This window comes from Pseudopodoces humilis, chromosome 16 (assembly GCF_049639895.1).
Source record: "Pseudopodoces humilis isolate 2021_Gansu_Grassland_sample_001 chromosome 16, ASM4963989v1, whole genome shotgun sequence".
NCBI classification, from domain to species: Eukaryota; Metazoa; Chordata; class Aves; order Passeriformes; family Paridae; genus Pseudopodoces; species Pseudopodoces humilis.
In genome coordinates, this window is record NC_142215.1 from 2,087,837 (window position 1) to 2,101,633 (window position 13,797).

Sequence of the window (13,797 nt, forward strand, 5' to 3'; positions counted from 1 at the left end):
TGCTCACAGGGAGAAAAACATTCATACAACTTCTAAGAAAGTCTGGGGAAATCCTTGTAAGGCCTTGATACTTGGCAGGGACATTATGGGATACCTGGGGGGAAACCACCTGAGTCTGGCAGGTAAATTCTCCAAAGTCCCACACAAGGGTGAACATTCCCTGCCTTGGGAACAGCTGGAGCAGGGATTACCTGGGAGCTGCTTTACCTGTGGGCAGTGCCAGGGGGCACAGCAGGGACAGGCTGGCTTTGCTTCACTCCCAGGGCTGGTTCAGCAGGGAGAGGAACGGAGGAAACATCTCAGAGATGAGCATTTGGGTCTGGATGGAGGAGAGGATTAAAAGGGAGGCTGCAACAGGGATTTGGAATAGACTGGAATGAAGAGGCAGGAAAGGAGAGGGCTAAGAGCATAAAATGGGATATGGAGTTGAGGCAGTCAGGGACTGAGATGTGGCTCCAAGATTGGTGATAAGGAGCTGGAAGGATGCTGGATGCTGCATCCTGTCACCGTTTAGGGGTCAGGCAGATATTGCACTGCAAAATTCTTTCTTCTGGCCAGAAGGCTGCTGCAGTGCTGATCTGGGGACTCACATTGCTTCTGTGCCATCACGGGGGGCTAATCCATTTCTGCAGCTAATCCTCATTCTCATCCCGCCCCTCCATGGCTGTCCCAAAGCTCTGGCAGATCCATTCTGTGCTGCTTTGAGAGATGGATGTGGGCTGGAGGGAGCAGAGGGAGCAGAGTGAAGGGTGTGAAGGGCACTAGAGGAATCTCTGGCTGCTGTGTTGGGTTGGATGAATGCGACTGGCTGAACAGGAGAATGATCACAGGCCATCAGAACCAGCACAGCTACACCCTCCCAGTGCAACCTTCCCAACAATCCCTTCCTTCCCAAACCTCTGTGCAGCGTGTGGCCAACAGCTTTTCAGACTCTCCAGAAACCCCAGGAGCACACAAACAGCTTTGTAAACTTCCCTGCTTGCCTTTAACTTCTCCCCCATCTCCGTGTGGCTGTCCAAAGGGCAGGGCAAGCCCAGCTGCAGCCTGTGGGGGAAATCCAAGGAAGAGAGTTATCCATGAGTGTACAGTAGAGAGAAAAATCCCTTCTGGAGTCAGGCCAGGCAGGCATTTACTGTGGTAGCAGAGTTTTCAGACTCTCTTTAGCACATCTTATGCAGATAAAATATTGCTGCTACACTTACATCTAGTTTTAGCAAGAAGGACAATAAAATTCCGAGCTGCATAGAGAAATTTATTGCATTATGAATGTTGACTGAAATATTGCTCTTTCTGCAACCTTACCAGGGGCTGGTGTGTGCACAGCCGTGTCCTGCTGGAACCTTTGGAATTAACTGCAGCCAGGATTGTCCATGCCACAACGGAGGACACTGTGACCCCGTGACAGGAAAATGCCTGTGTGCAGCTGGCTATATAGGAGACAGGTAAAAATCAACCCCCAAAGCCTTTCATTTTAACCACAGACTGTCAATATTTATATCCCTTCTAGGACAATCTTCCTCTCTGAAAAACGGTGTTATGTTTCTATTGCTCCAATTAGGTTCATCCTTCTGAAGCACTTCAAGCAATATAAATGTGGCAATGTTATTACTTTTTATTGACAATGCTCTCCATTTACAGGGGTTTTTAATATAACTTTTAAAATTTAATGGATTAAATTTAATTTAGATATTTACAGTGATAAATTTAATAGAGAGCATTACATGTTTACAAGATATGTAAATGAACTATCTTTATACAAATTAATATCCTCAAGAGTAAGCAATGCAGCAGTTTAATGTCTCCTTCATTCCTCTGTGCTGCTGTAGCACCGATCCATCTCAGCCACCAGCAAAAGGTGATAAATCCTCAAAATTTATAAACGAGAGCTTTCACCCATGAATCGATCAGAGCAGATGATAATATTGTTTTACCAAGGTGTCATGGATTCAGCAAAATGACTACACAACAAAGTCAATGAGGGATTGCAGCACGTGCTGCCTTAGCCTCCAGCTAATCCTGGCTAACAAAGGTTGGGAAGTGCAGTTAAAGCAGCTCTCAGGAGCACTTTGCTTGGGGCCTGTGGCACCAGGGTTTGCAGAGCTGTGCAGCTCACCAGTGGATGTTATGCTAAAGCACTTTCTCCTCTATGTTCCTTTTTTTATTAGCTCTACACTGACATATGCTACAATTATATTTCTATGCAGCAAAGCTCATTGGAATTTTTCCTCTTTGCCTTCACTGAATAATCAGCAGGTCGTTGTAGCACAAAGATCCAACCCTCAGCCCTGTGGGAGGGTCAGAAGGCTGCTCCTTTCCATTACACATGGAGCTTCCCTGTTTCCATTGTATGGACAGTTATAATTGGAGGGGGCTCTGGAGTTTATGTCAGGATTTGCATGGGGTTGAATATGGAGAAAATACTAATTATCTCCAAGTAATTTAGAGGAGAAGACATCAGTCTGCCTCTCTTCCCCATTCTCCATCTGGAGACTGTTTCCAGACATGTGGTACCATATAATTCCTGTTTCTCTTTCTCTCTTTGTGAACACTTTTCTGCTAAAGGAGACAACTGTGTGGCCTGGGCTTTTATAGTGGTGACCACACTTAAATCCTGAGCTGTTCCCAGTGTTGGCCATGCTGGGGAAGGCTGACAGAGCCTCTCTTGCTCTCCTCATTTGCTTGTTGCACACCCTGATGGATTCCTGGCTGCAGGTGAAACAATCCAATCAAGTGTTGGAGCTGCTGGGAGCTCCCAGCCAGCAGCCTGCATCCCTGTTGGGGATGAGGGAAGGGGATGGGAAGAGGATTTTCCTGCTGATTACCCTTGGAGAGGGGCTGGAGAAGGCAACTCAGGGAGAGACTGGGCAGAGGAGGCACATCAGGGAAGACATGGCAGGAGCTCACAGGGCTTGTCCTTGAGCAAAAGAGTGTGGACTCAGAAGATCTGTACCTGCAGAAAAGTGAAAGAGATTTGGACTCCAAAGAGAGATGTAACTTGGAAGGGAGACAGTAAAAAAATAAGGCAGAATCAGTTGGGAGGAGGAAAAAAGTGAGGGAAGGTCACATCTGGACCTGGATCCAAGCAAAACCTTGGGAATAGTTCACCTTCCCCATCCCAGAGCAGGGAAGTGAAACACACTGAGGGGAGAGGCAGGAGAGCAGAAATTCCAGTGTGTGAAAGGATGAATGAGAACAGATTGAAAAGGTAAACAGGCAGTTAGGAAAGCTCTGCTTCAGCAGGGTAAAACTGGATTAGCCTAGAAATTCCCACCTTTCCAACAGGTTCCTGGAAGGTTAAACATGTTCATCTCTCAGCCTTTAATCCCCCTTCCACAGGGGAAGGGAAACCTCAGGCCTGTTGTATCCAGCTGCAGTTCTGCTGGGGCTGGGCAGCCCTGGTTTGTACTGGCTGTACTGGTTTGTACTGGCTGTACTGGTTTGCTCTCACCTGCCCTCACCTGCCTGGGGACACACTGATTTCAGTGAGGGAAGAGGTCTTTAAAGTCTGAATGGCTTTCCTTGGTTTTGTGTTCACACCACAGGGACAATGGGACAGACCAGGCAGCTCCAGTTTAGCTCAGTCTGTTTTACCCTCTGCATCTCCTGCAGCTGTTGCAGCATCACAGCAAAAAGGAGAGCAGGAGAATCTGCTGCACAACAAAACACTGCTTGCTTTAACATTTTACAAGGCATTGAAAAAGATCTTCTTAATAATGACAGATACTCTGAATAACAGCAATAAAGACATAAATACATTTTACCTACTATCATCTTAAAATTGTCAATAAGTACTCTAATGCTACAGTTCATCATCTGTACAGAAGATAATAATACAGAGTTAGATAAATATCTGTGGAGATGAAATGGTCATAAAGGTCTGTGTGAGTGTAATTGCCACACTTTTGTTCCCTACCTGTTTTCCAAGAGTGGCACTGCACTAAATCTCTAGGAAATTGGCAGCACTGTTAATAACTGCAGGATGCTTTGTGCTCCCTGAAATGACTGGATCTGTCATGGAAATATGTGTTTTACAAACTGGAAAGGAATAATAGCAGAGGCACAGTTAGAAGCTGAGAATGGAGTGTTTCAGAATTCAGTGGCTCACGGGAAAATTGAACATGCTGGTTTAGCTTTGTTTTCCATATTGCCCTTAAATCGAAAGATTGAATCTTAACAGAATAAATCTCACATTTATTAGAACTGTATGGGCAGATTTACTCTCCTGTTGTTGTGTTTGTACTTGTATCTCTTATCTCCAGGTCAGTGCGTTTTAGATGGCTTTTCATATTTGTCTGTGCTATGTAAACATGATCACTGTTTCAAAACAAAGAGAACAGCCTAAAAAACTTAGCAGCATTATTCCTTAAAAAAAGAAAATTGTGGGGAAAAATGTAGGAGCATCTACTAAGTTCATCTGTTAAGCAGGCTGTCTTCTGTTTAATATTTTGTGAAATTGCTTCCATTAATTCTACAGGTGACAGCCATATTATCCTATCCCAACCCAAATAATTATGGTACATATTAAAGTTCAGTGGATATTGTAATACGAATCTCCCCAGATAGGCAGAAAGCAATGTAAATTAAACAAGAAACATAACTAGGGCTTAGCAGCTCATTTTGTAATTTAATTGAACAATGTATCTGGTTGTTAATGGTGCTATGGACACATTAGATTGATATGTTGCAAAGGAAAGATGTTTAAGTAGAAAGCTAATTCCTGCTGTGATTATTCTCATGTTCCAGAGGAGTCATTATTAGTATTCTTTGTATAAAATTCATTAGCGGTAGCTGCTTGATCTCCAAATAAATAAGTTGGTTAAATTGTTAGTAGAAAAAGGCTAATTATGTAAATGGATTAGGTCGTCAATATTTCATTTCCAGATGCTTTTCTCCCTGCTAGGTAATGCTTCATCTCCTATAAATACAGAATGATACAGTGCACTATTGACTAAGAATTCACCCCGTGGAGCTCAGAGCTCTCCTGCTCACTCAGGGTCTGTGCAGCAGTGGGACATGAGGAGCTTCATTGTTCCTTCTTGCATTTCATTTGCTGGGAGTGTTCCAGCCCCACTGTTACTATTCTTTTCTGGCTCTTTCCTTTGCAGCTGAACCCCCTGAGAGCAGCAGGGCTCTCTGTCTCTCTGGTGCCTCTCCAGACTCATTCCCTCTTTGTCCCAAACTCCTCTCACTTTGGGTCTCGTATGAACTCCTCACTTTGGATTTGCAACCAGCAACTGCTTTGGTACCTGCTGGAATTAAATCACCAGCCAGGCCCTTCGCTGTGTTCATTTATTTTTAGTAAAACGTGATAATCTGAAGCTGCAAAAGTAATGCCCTTCTTATATACTGCTTGTGTTCATTGCAGTTTTGCCTGGCTTGCATCACACATTAATCTTTTATTACTGATCATTATATTAACTCTCACCTGCCAGCTGTGAAATGACCTGCAGAAAGACATTTAACAATTGCCTCCATCCACTGAGTTTACAGTATACACTTTAATCAATGCTCAAGCTTAAATTAATGCTGATAGGCAATTTCCAATGCCTGGCAACCATGTGATAAGGGAATTGGGCTTTTCTGGGCTTCTTTTTTCTGTTTTTATTAACTGAAAAGGCCTATCTGTATTTCACGGTGGATCATGTAAACTGTGGTACTGACTCCTTGCAGAATTTTGAAACCACTGAATTATGTCAAGCACACAATCAGTTGCTTTCTTCAGGACCTTAGCTGAGCTTTTCCACATAGGAAATAATCTGAACTCTTAAATTGGTTGTATAGGACAAGGAAACAGACTTTTTGGCAGATCTCGGAACATATCCAAGTAGGGAGATATTTTTAACAGTGCATGGAAGGTGCAATTTAAAGCAATCTGTGTAAAGTGTTTGCAGGTTCCAATTTTATGTGCATCAAATATTAAAAATGTTGGCAATTTTTAAGAAGATTCTCCACTAAGGAGCATGAAAGTGATTTTTATTGAGATTTTATACTACTGAGCTACCCTGGAGTAGGAGAAGAAAAGCAAATTTAAGCTTCTAGTTACTCAGAACACACACAAAACACAAAGGGGTTTCTTTTCTCCTTGTTGGTATAAAACTGGTGCAATGGCAGCCAAGAGGGTGAGTAAAACTAGAACATTGCTGGAGAATGTTTTGCTCAATATTGCTAAATACACTTTACCTTTTAACCTTCCTCATCACTGGGAGGTCCACGTGCTCTCAAGGGAGGTGCACAGTCCTCCTGCAATAAAGAGAAGTCAAACAGGTGAGGGGTTTTATAATAAAATATTTTATTGCCTATCAGTTTCTTACAATTGATGAACACAATTGTCAAGGTCCAGGAAAGAAGACTGCATTTTGTGAATGAAGGTGATATGAACTAATTCAAATTTAGCAGGATATAATTGGGCATGGATGAATGCAGTTTCTCTTAGCAGCAATTTGCATGCCCAAGATATCCCATCGCTCCGGTGATACCATCAGTTCAATATGTTGCTTAAATAACTGAGGGATGATTGCTCTGGTTTGTATTTAATTCATTAACAAAAAGGTTCCAGTGTAAAAGCAATGTCCTGCTGAGGTTGTGGCTGTGGCTGGATCCCATGTCCCATCCCATGGCAGGTGTCAGGAGGAGTGTCCCATCGGCACCTACGGCTTCCAGTGCACACAAACCTGCGACTGCCAGAACGGGGCCAAGTGCTACCACGTCAACGGAGCCTGCATCTGTGACCCCGGCTTCAAAGGCATCCACTGCCAGGAAAGAATGTGTCCTGAAGGGTTTTATGGCCTCAAATGCAACAAGAGATGCCCTTGCAATATTACCAACACCCTCAGGTATGTACGTCATGTAATATTCTTGTGCAGGGACTGCTCTGATAAAAGCACTGGGGAAATATTCACCTAACTACACCAACTGTTCTTTTCTCTGTAGCTTTAAGAACAAACACAGAGAGTTTATCTGGTTTGCAAAATTTTGATTTAAATGACCTCAGGCTGGGAACCATAAGCCTCAGTCCAGCCAGATACTAAGCATGTATCTCTTAACAGTTCTGGTAACACCTGGAAGAGCCTGGCATACAGCTTTGTCCTGTAAATCTAGGCATGAGAACCATGGGATGATGCTTCTATGTGTGGATAATAACCCACTGAAATTTAAAAAATAGATACATATTTACTCAAATCCATTACTTTCCCTCTTTTTTATGACATGGGTTTGCTTGTTAGATCTATAGACAGCAAGGGGACTTTCAACATGAAACCTAATTTGCTTCAGCTGATGTCTCATGGCAAATTACCTTGTTGGAAACACTTGAGACAGATGTATAAATAGACTGAAATCAATATCCCTGAGTCAGTCTGTGGAACTGTAACACAGTTGACATTGTCAAAATAGACTCCTCATGTAAGCCTATTTTTGCTCTTCTTTCTCTTTGTGTATGAGGAAAATATTCAGGAAAATAAATATCAGGGAATTATACCTACAATGGAATAAGCCTCACTTAAAAGGTCAGGGTTTGATGTTTTATTCCCTTTTTTGCTTTTTTAAAGATCTGATTCTTGAGGTTCTCTTTACTATGAGACAGATCCACAAACAGACTTGAGTACTTTGAATTTACTTTCCCATTGCAGGTTTGAATAAGTTTTCCAAACATCGTAAAGAAGGAAGAATTTAAGACTCTTCCCTATTATCCTCTTTGTTACCTTAAGTAACTCCTTGCCTTGTTTACTGACTGCTGGAATTGCTGTTTGGAGAATCCTCACTCCCTGGTTTGCAGTAAAGGGAGCCTGGAGGGCCAAACCCCGCTGGCCTGAGCTGTCTGATGGACAGGAGCCACATTTCCTCACCTGCACAATGCTGAGCCCTTCAGCTCTCACTGGATTCCCTCCTCTCTCTGCCCATCCCTGTTCAGCAGGCAGAGCCAGTTTAGGGTTGTGGAGGTTTCAGGGGGAGGTGGAGATAATTGATGTCCAGGCAAAAATGCCCTTGATACCGACATTCTTCAATTTGGAAGCAGACAGGTGGGGACCTGACTGTCCTGCTGATGCTGACAAAGCCACCTTGCCATCTTGCTGCTGCTAAAATATCAACACACTCAATTATGTATGCAGGAAATGGCACCTCATTTGTGTGCACTCACAGACACACACACACACACACACAAACACTTCAGGCAAATCTGTCTGTGCACTTGAGATAGACCCTATTTGTCTCAGTCTTGGAAATAAACAGGTGATTTTCCTTGTGAATTCAGCTGTGAGTGGTGAGGCTTTGCTTAACTGAAAGTCAGAGCTCACAATGGATTATTTAAAAACTTGTAATTGTTGTGATACAACTCCTGTGCAGGAAGAGAGCTCCAGCTCAGCTGGATTTGACAGCCAGGATCCAGAAGGTTTGAGGCTCCCAGGGAGCTCTGTACAAGAGTCTCCCATCGCTTCTGATTATGTTGTGTATCGTGAAATCACTGCAAAAATACCATCCCTGAGGCATGAGCTGCACATTATACACAAAAGGTTAGTGCTGTGTTGTGCTGAGCATGGGGGATGCCTCAGGAATTACTGCAGAGTGAGCTGAGGGATAAATTCCTGCGTGTCACATCACTGCAGCACCTGTGGTAAATCCAAGTTGAATTTCTCCTCAGTGTAAACTGTTCTTCAGGTGTACAGGAGAGTGAGAATGTGCTCATGGTCAGCAGCTGACACTTGTGTCTTCACCCCTCCTGAGCCTGCAGAAACCTGTTTGTTTCCATAAAGGTAGAAACAGAGTGGAAGGACTGCAGGCCACTGGCAAGGCTGAGTTTGGCTGCAGTTCCTCTGCTGCGTGCTCAATTCCTGAAGAGTCTTTTAGGTGGGGTAAGACCATGGGTTGGAGGGTGAAAAAATTCACCCTGTGTTACTCAGAACTGCCTGGGAGGTGCTCTGAGGGTTTGCTAGAGGATCTTTCCCGAAAGAACAGGCTTGCACCTTCCAGCTGCGAGAAAAGGTCTCAGAGGGGTTTGAGAGAGCTCAGAAATGGGGAGGATTGAAACCTCTCCCAGCTCTTTTCTGGGCATGTGGTCATTCCAGCACACCCTGCCTGTGCCTGGTTGCTGTCTGACGGGAACATTTTATTCCTTCCCTCCCAACACTGCTCCGTCAGCGTCCCTTGCAGCATTCTCTGCTGAGATGGTATCTCTGGTTCCTTAATAAATGAGTCTGGTCTCTCTGTTGATAAAATCTCCCTTTTTCCTACATCTTATCACTGCTGTTATGGAACAAAGAGATACCAGCAAGCTGTAGATCAGTAAATGTTCTTTCATTCTTCCATAGGATTTCAGCTCTCCACTTTTCCAGCAGCTCTGCAGTGTTGTCAATTGCTGAGCCAAGGAGCGTCAGAGCTGATGGAAAGTGACCTTTTCCAAAGGCACTCCATATTCTGAACAAATCTTTGTGCTGATTGTTTAACCAGTCCCATACAGTGCACTTCTCTTCCCACCCACCTCTTCCCATTCCTCCCTGAGTGTTTGTCCTTTCTGAAACTGGGCTCTTCCAAAGTGACTCATTTACCCACAGCCATCTATTTTCCCCAGGAGCAGTTTAAGCTGTTGACTACTTGTGATCCCAAGTGTGGAGGATAATTATTAAACACTTGTAGAAGGTGAAAGAAACTCCTGTCTCTGGATTTGTCTCGTTTGATCTGGTTGCTGGAGAGTTGACTGAAATGGAAAGTTCTGAGGGCTTTGAGGAGTAGCTGAGGAGGAACAGCAGGAAATACACAATCAGCTTTTCCATTTCCATAGATCTATCTATTTTAATGTCTGAAGACATCAGAGTGATCATCTAGTCTAACCTCCAGCATGGTAATGACTGAAGGACATCATCCAATAATTTCTGCATCAAAGCACACTGAAAGGCACTTTGTACAGGACTTTGAACAATCCCACAATTAGGTGATTTAGAATGTGGTGGTGACTTGGACTGTCCTTCCACAGGAAAGGATACACCTGCAAAAAACTTCCCTCAGCAAAAAGTCCATGTTGAGACAGCCTACAATGACTGGAAGGGAATAATCCTGGCTTGTTCTTCTGTCTGGCAGCGAGGGAAATGAACAGCCGGAATATTCCTGGCCACCCACCCTTCCTGAGCACCGGTGTGGAGCCACCCTGGGGCACCAGGTGCCCTTGGTCATGTCTTAGGTCAGAGATGTGAGAAGGAAGGAAGCCACTGAGACAAAGTCCAATGGAATGGGAAGATCTCCACAGTCTCCAGTTAATGCTTCAACACTGGCAAGTTGGGGAGGACCAAACCCCGTGGAGCTTCCATGAAGTTCTGCCTTGATCTGAGTCAGTAATGTGCTGGACTGAAGGAGTGGCCCTGCAGTCTCACTGTGGCCACTGCTTTAAAGCAAGAGGCATTTTAGTAAGGGAGACTGGATGTAGAGTGGACAACATAATACAGAAATACTGTAAAATAAGGATTAGGCTGCTGAGAATGAAAACGAGATGACTGGTGCTGCTGTATAAACAGAAAACTGGGAAATTCACTGGGAAGGTGTTGCTTTGGCTGAAAGATGTGTGGAGAAGAAATTCAGAATTTGGAACAGACTGTGCTGTCTAAAACACTTCTAATTTGCCTTGAGAAGTTTACCTGGTTTCCTCAGTTTTCCTCAAAATTAGATGTTTAAAACATTTAAAGGTCAAAATACCTTTATTCTTTTCAATTCAGCTGATAAAATTTTTAAAAATAAATCTTTTATTGCTGTAAACATGGCTCAAAAGCCAGGGATTGTACAGTAGCTTTCAAAGTGCAGCAGGAGCCCTGGAACTCTTTCCTTGTCAGCCCTGATGTGTGGACAGCTCTGCTCCACCTCTGCTTGGCCTGGAGCCACAGGAACACTTGGCTGCCTGTGTTCACTCCTGGTTTCTACTCTGCTTCTTCCTGTGATGCAGGAGAGTTGAAGAAATAAAAGTTGTTAAGATTCAATACAAACTACAAAGGATAACACTGCCAAATTCTTCAAAGAGTGTGAGGTTCCCTTGCTGCTCCCAGCAAGGGTTGGAAAACAGATGTTGGTGGGTTTGCCTTTGGGATCCTTTTGGAACCCTCCCATTCTCTCACTCATCCTTCAGTGATCCTTCTGCAGAAGAATTGTTTGTGTTCATTAATTTCAGTTTATTGGGAGCTGGAGAAATGCCTCACTGTGACCCCTGCTGGCAAAATGTTACATGGACACATGGCCTGGGAAGGTGCACTCAGAAACGGAGGGGAGGAATTATACAGATATTTATAAGAATTTCTAGCTGTATTTTCTATTCAAGCTTTATTCTGCCTCAAATGTTTCAGCTTCAGTCCAAATAGCATTTAATTCACTGAGCAGTCTGGATGCATGGCTGTTTGGGTGGGTGAGAGGTGAATTTCCTGGCTCTGTTCTATATCTAGGTACATACTTAGACCAGAATGTGGTTGTACAAAATTGCAGCAGAAGAGAAACCTTCCTAATACACACAGACATCCACACATCCACTATTCCTACATCATGAGCTGCAATATATTTAATGTGTAACTCTGCTCACTTTAATTAGTGGAATAGTTCATACAAACCAGAGAGAAAAAATAATTAATATAAAACCTTTGTACTATTTGGTGATACCAGCTGCAGATCTTGAAAGGGTTTCCAAGGGAAGAAAGGCATCATTTAGAAATGGGAAAAATGAAGGTAGAAGAGTCAGTTAGGTGGCCAAGATTCCCTGGCAGGATTGGGAAGAGAACAGCTGCCTTGTGCATTTTGGGAAAGCATTGAAATCTCAGCCCTCCTCAAGTTAATGCTGCATCAGGCACCTGGATTGTCAAGCAAGGACTTTGGAGTTGGGAGAAAAACAGAACCTGATCTGCTCAGGCTGATAACAAAATTATCCTTTCTTCAATGGGAAGATTCTGTGGATGGAGGGACCCAAACCTCTGCCTGGGATTGTCCTGGCTCACAGTCCCATGGAACGTGGACAGGGCTTTGGTGGGGCAGAATACACCCTCAAGCTTCTACTGGCCTTTGTTTTGGAGTGCAAGTTCCCTGTCTCCAGCAGATTCTTCTGGAAAAGCCTGTTTGGTTTTGGTTCTTGTTTTAGTGCATGTCAGGATGAGTTTTAGCCCTTTAAACACAGCTTGTATCCCATGCTGATGAGGGAGCCAACCTCGAAGTAAAAATTCTGAGTGAGTGTAGTATTTTCTGCTGAATTGTCATAGACTGATTCACACTGCCCTGGTCATACATTGCCTTTGAAATATTTAATTTACCCACCAGATGCAGTTCTCATGGAAGCACATGATACATGTAGCAGTAGTGGAAAGAGAGAAACACAAAATTCATTTCAAAATCCTTCTTTAATGTTGAGCTTTCTGCTCCTATTAGGTAATGATTAATAGACACAGGGGGGAAACCTGAGCTTTTAATATTTTCATCTGAATGTTAAGAGGTGCTTTGTGGAAGACCATAATTTCAGGGACTACTTTGTCACGGATGGGAGTTTGTTATGCTGATGAATTGTTTTAATTAGTCAGTAAAACACTATTTATGATGAAACATTTGACACTTAGAAAATTTGATCCTTTTTAGTAGCAATACTATATGACCAACCTCTCCTACCAGAAATTTCCTGAAACATAACTGGAAATTACATTTTATGAGGTTACCTTGAAAATTAACATATACAATATTAATTTTATAGGTGTAAAGAAACCCATTCAGTCATGTCTACAATCTTAAACTGTAGCAATAAATAATCGTAAAGGAAAAGCAATTGTTTCTGGAATGCAAAAAATCAGGAGACAGCTCAGAGAGAGATCCCACCTTGCAGAAGTCTATTCTTCTTGTTCTGAGAGTAAAGAAAACAGGATTTCTGGCAATATTATTTCTCATCTCTCTCACTGAGGACTGAACAGTGCCATCACTGTGCAACGCTGTGGTGCAGAGGGCACAGAGCATGCTGAGCTCTCAGGTGCAGCCTCACACTCCCAGCTGGCCTCAGCCAGCCTCCATCCCTGCAAACCAGGAGCTTCTCCAGCTTTCCTTCCCCTCCTCTCCCAGCCCCAGCCTCCTGCTGTGGGATGGTGGTGCCCTAAAGAAACCTCAAGGAGGAAAATGCCCAATAAAGATAAACTTTCATGCAGAGATTTCATCTCACCAACATCTAGCTATAGATGCAGAAGGACCAGGCATTGTCCAGTCTTTTGGGCTCAATTCTTCTTTCTCCTTTTCTCTCCATGTGCTCTCACAGTAGTGTGGAATTGACTGAATAGAAATGAAAGCCAGAGGATTAATGTTGTTCATTATGCAGCAAAAAGAAACTTGACTCATTTCCCTGCACAGCTGTGACCTAGTCCCAGGGCTCCTGCTAACTCCTGTCCCAAGTAAATCCCAAGGCTTCAGGTGCTGATCAGTTCTGGCCACAATGGCTGAATATTCCCTGCAAAACTCTTCTTCCAAGGACAGTTTTCCCTTCCAAAGCACTTTCCTTTCTACATGTGCCTGCTGGAAAGTTCTGCTGAGGTGGCATTCACTTTCAAAATACAAATGACAGTGGGACAGGACAGAACGGAATAGGAATGGGAATGGGAATGGGAATGGGAATGGGAATGGGAATGGGAATAGGAATAGGAATAGGAATAGGAATAGGAATAGGAATAGGAATAGGAATAGGAATAGGAATAGGAATAGGAATAGGAATAGGAATAGGAATAGGAATGCTGTGCCCTTGAACTCAGGTTTATCTTCACAGCTCTCTTGATTGCATTCCTCCACCCACTGGAATTTCTCCTATCCCTGAAC

At 43.5% G+C, this 13,797-nt stretch overlaps 1 protein-coding gene across 5 annotated transcripts in view; it reads left to right on the forward strand.

Moving 5' to 3' along the window:
* Nucleotides 1-13,797, forward strand: part of MEGF11 (multiple EGF like domains 11) — a 192,908-nt gene that overhangs the window by 104,409 nt on the left and 74,702 nt on the right. For all 5 annotated transcript variants that reach the window (XM_014251212.2, XM_088063256.1, XM_088063257.1 and 2 more), the window contains exons 7-8: nucleotides 1,306-1,442; nucleotides 6,621-6,833. In XM_014251212.2, coding sequence (XP_014106687.2) covers nucleotides 1,306-1,442; nucleotides 6,621-6,833 — 350 coding nt within the window. The remainder of the gene's footprint in view (nucleotides 1-1,305; nucleotides 1,443-6,620; nucleotides 6,834-13,797) is intronic.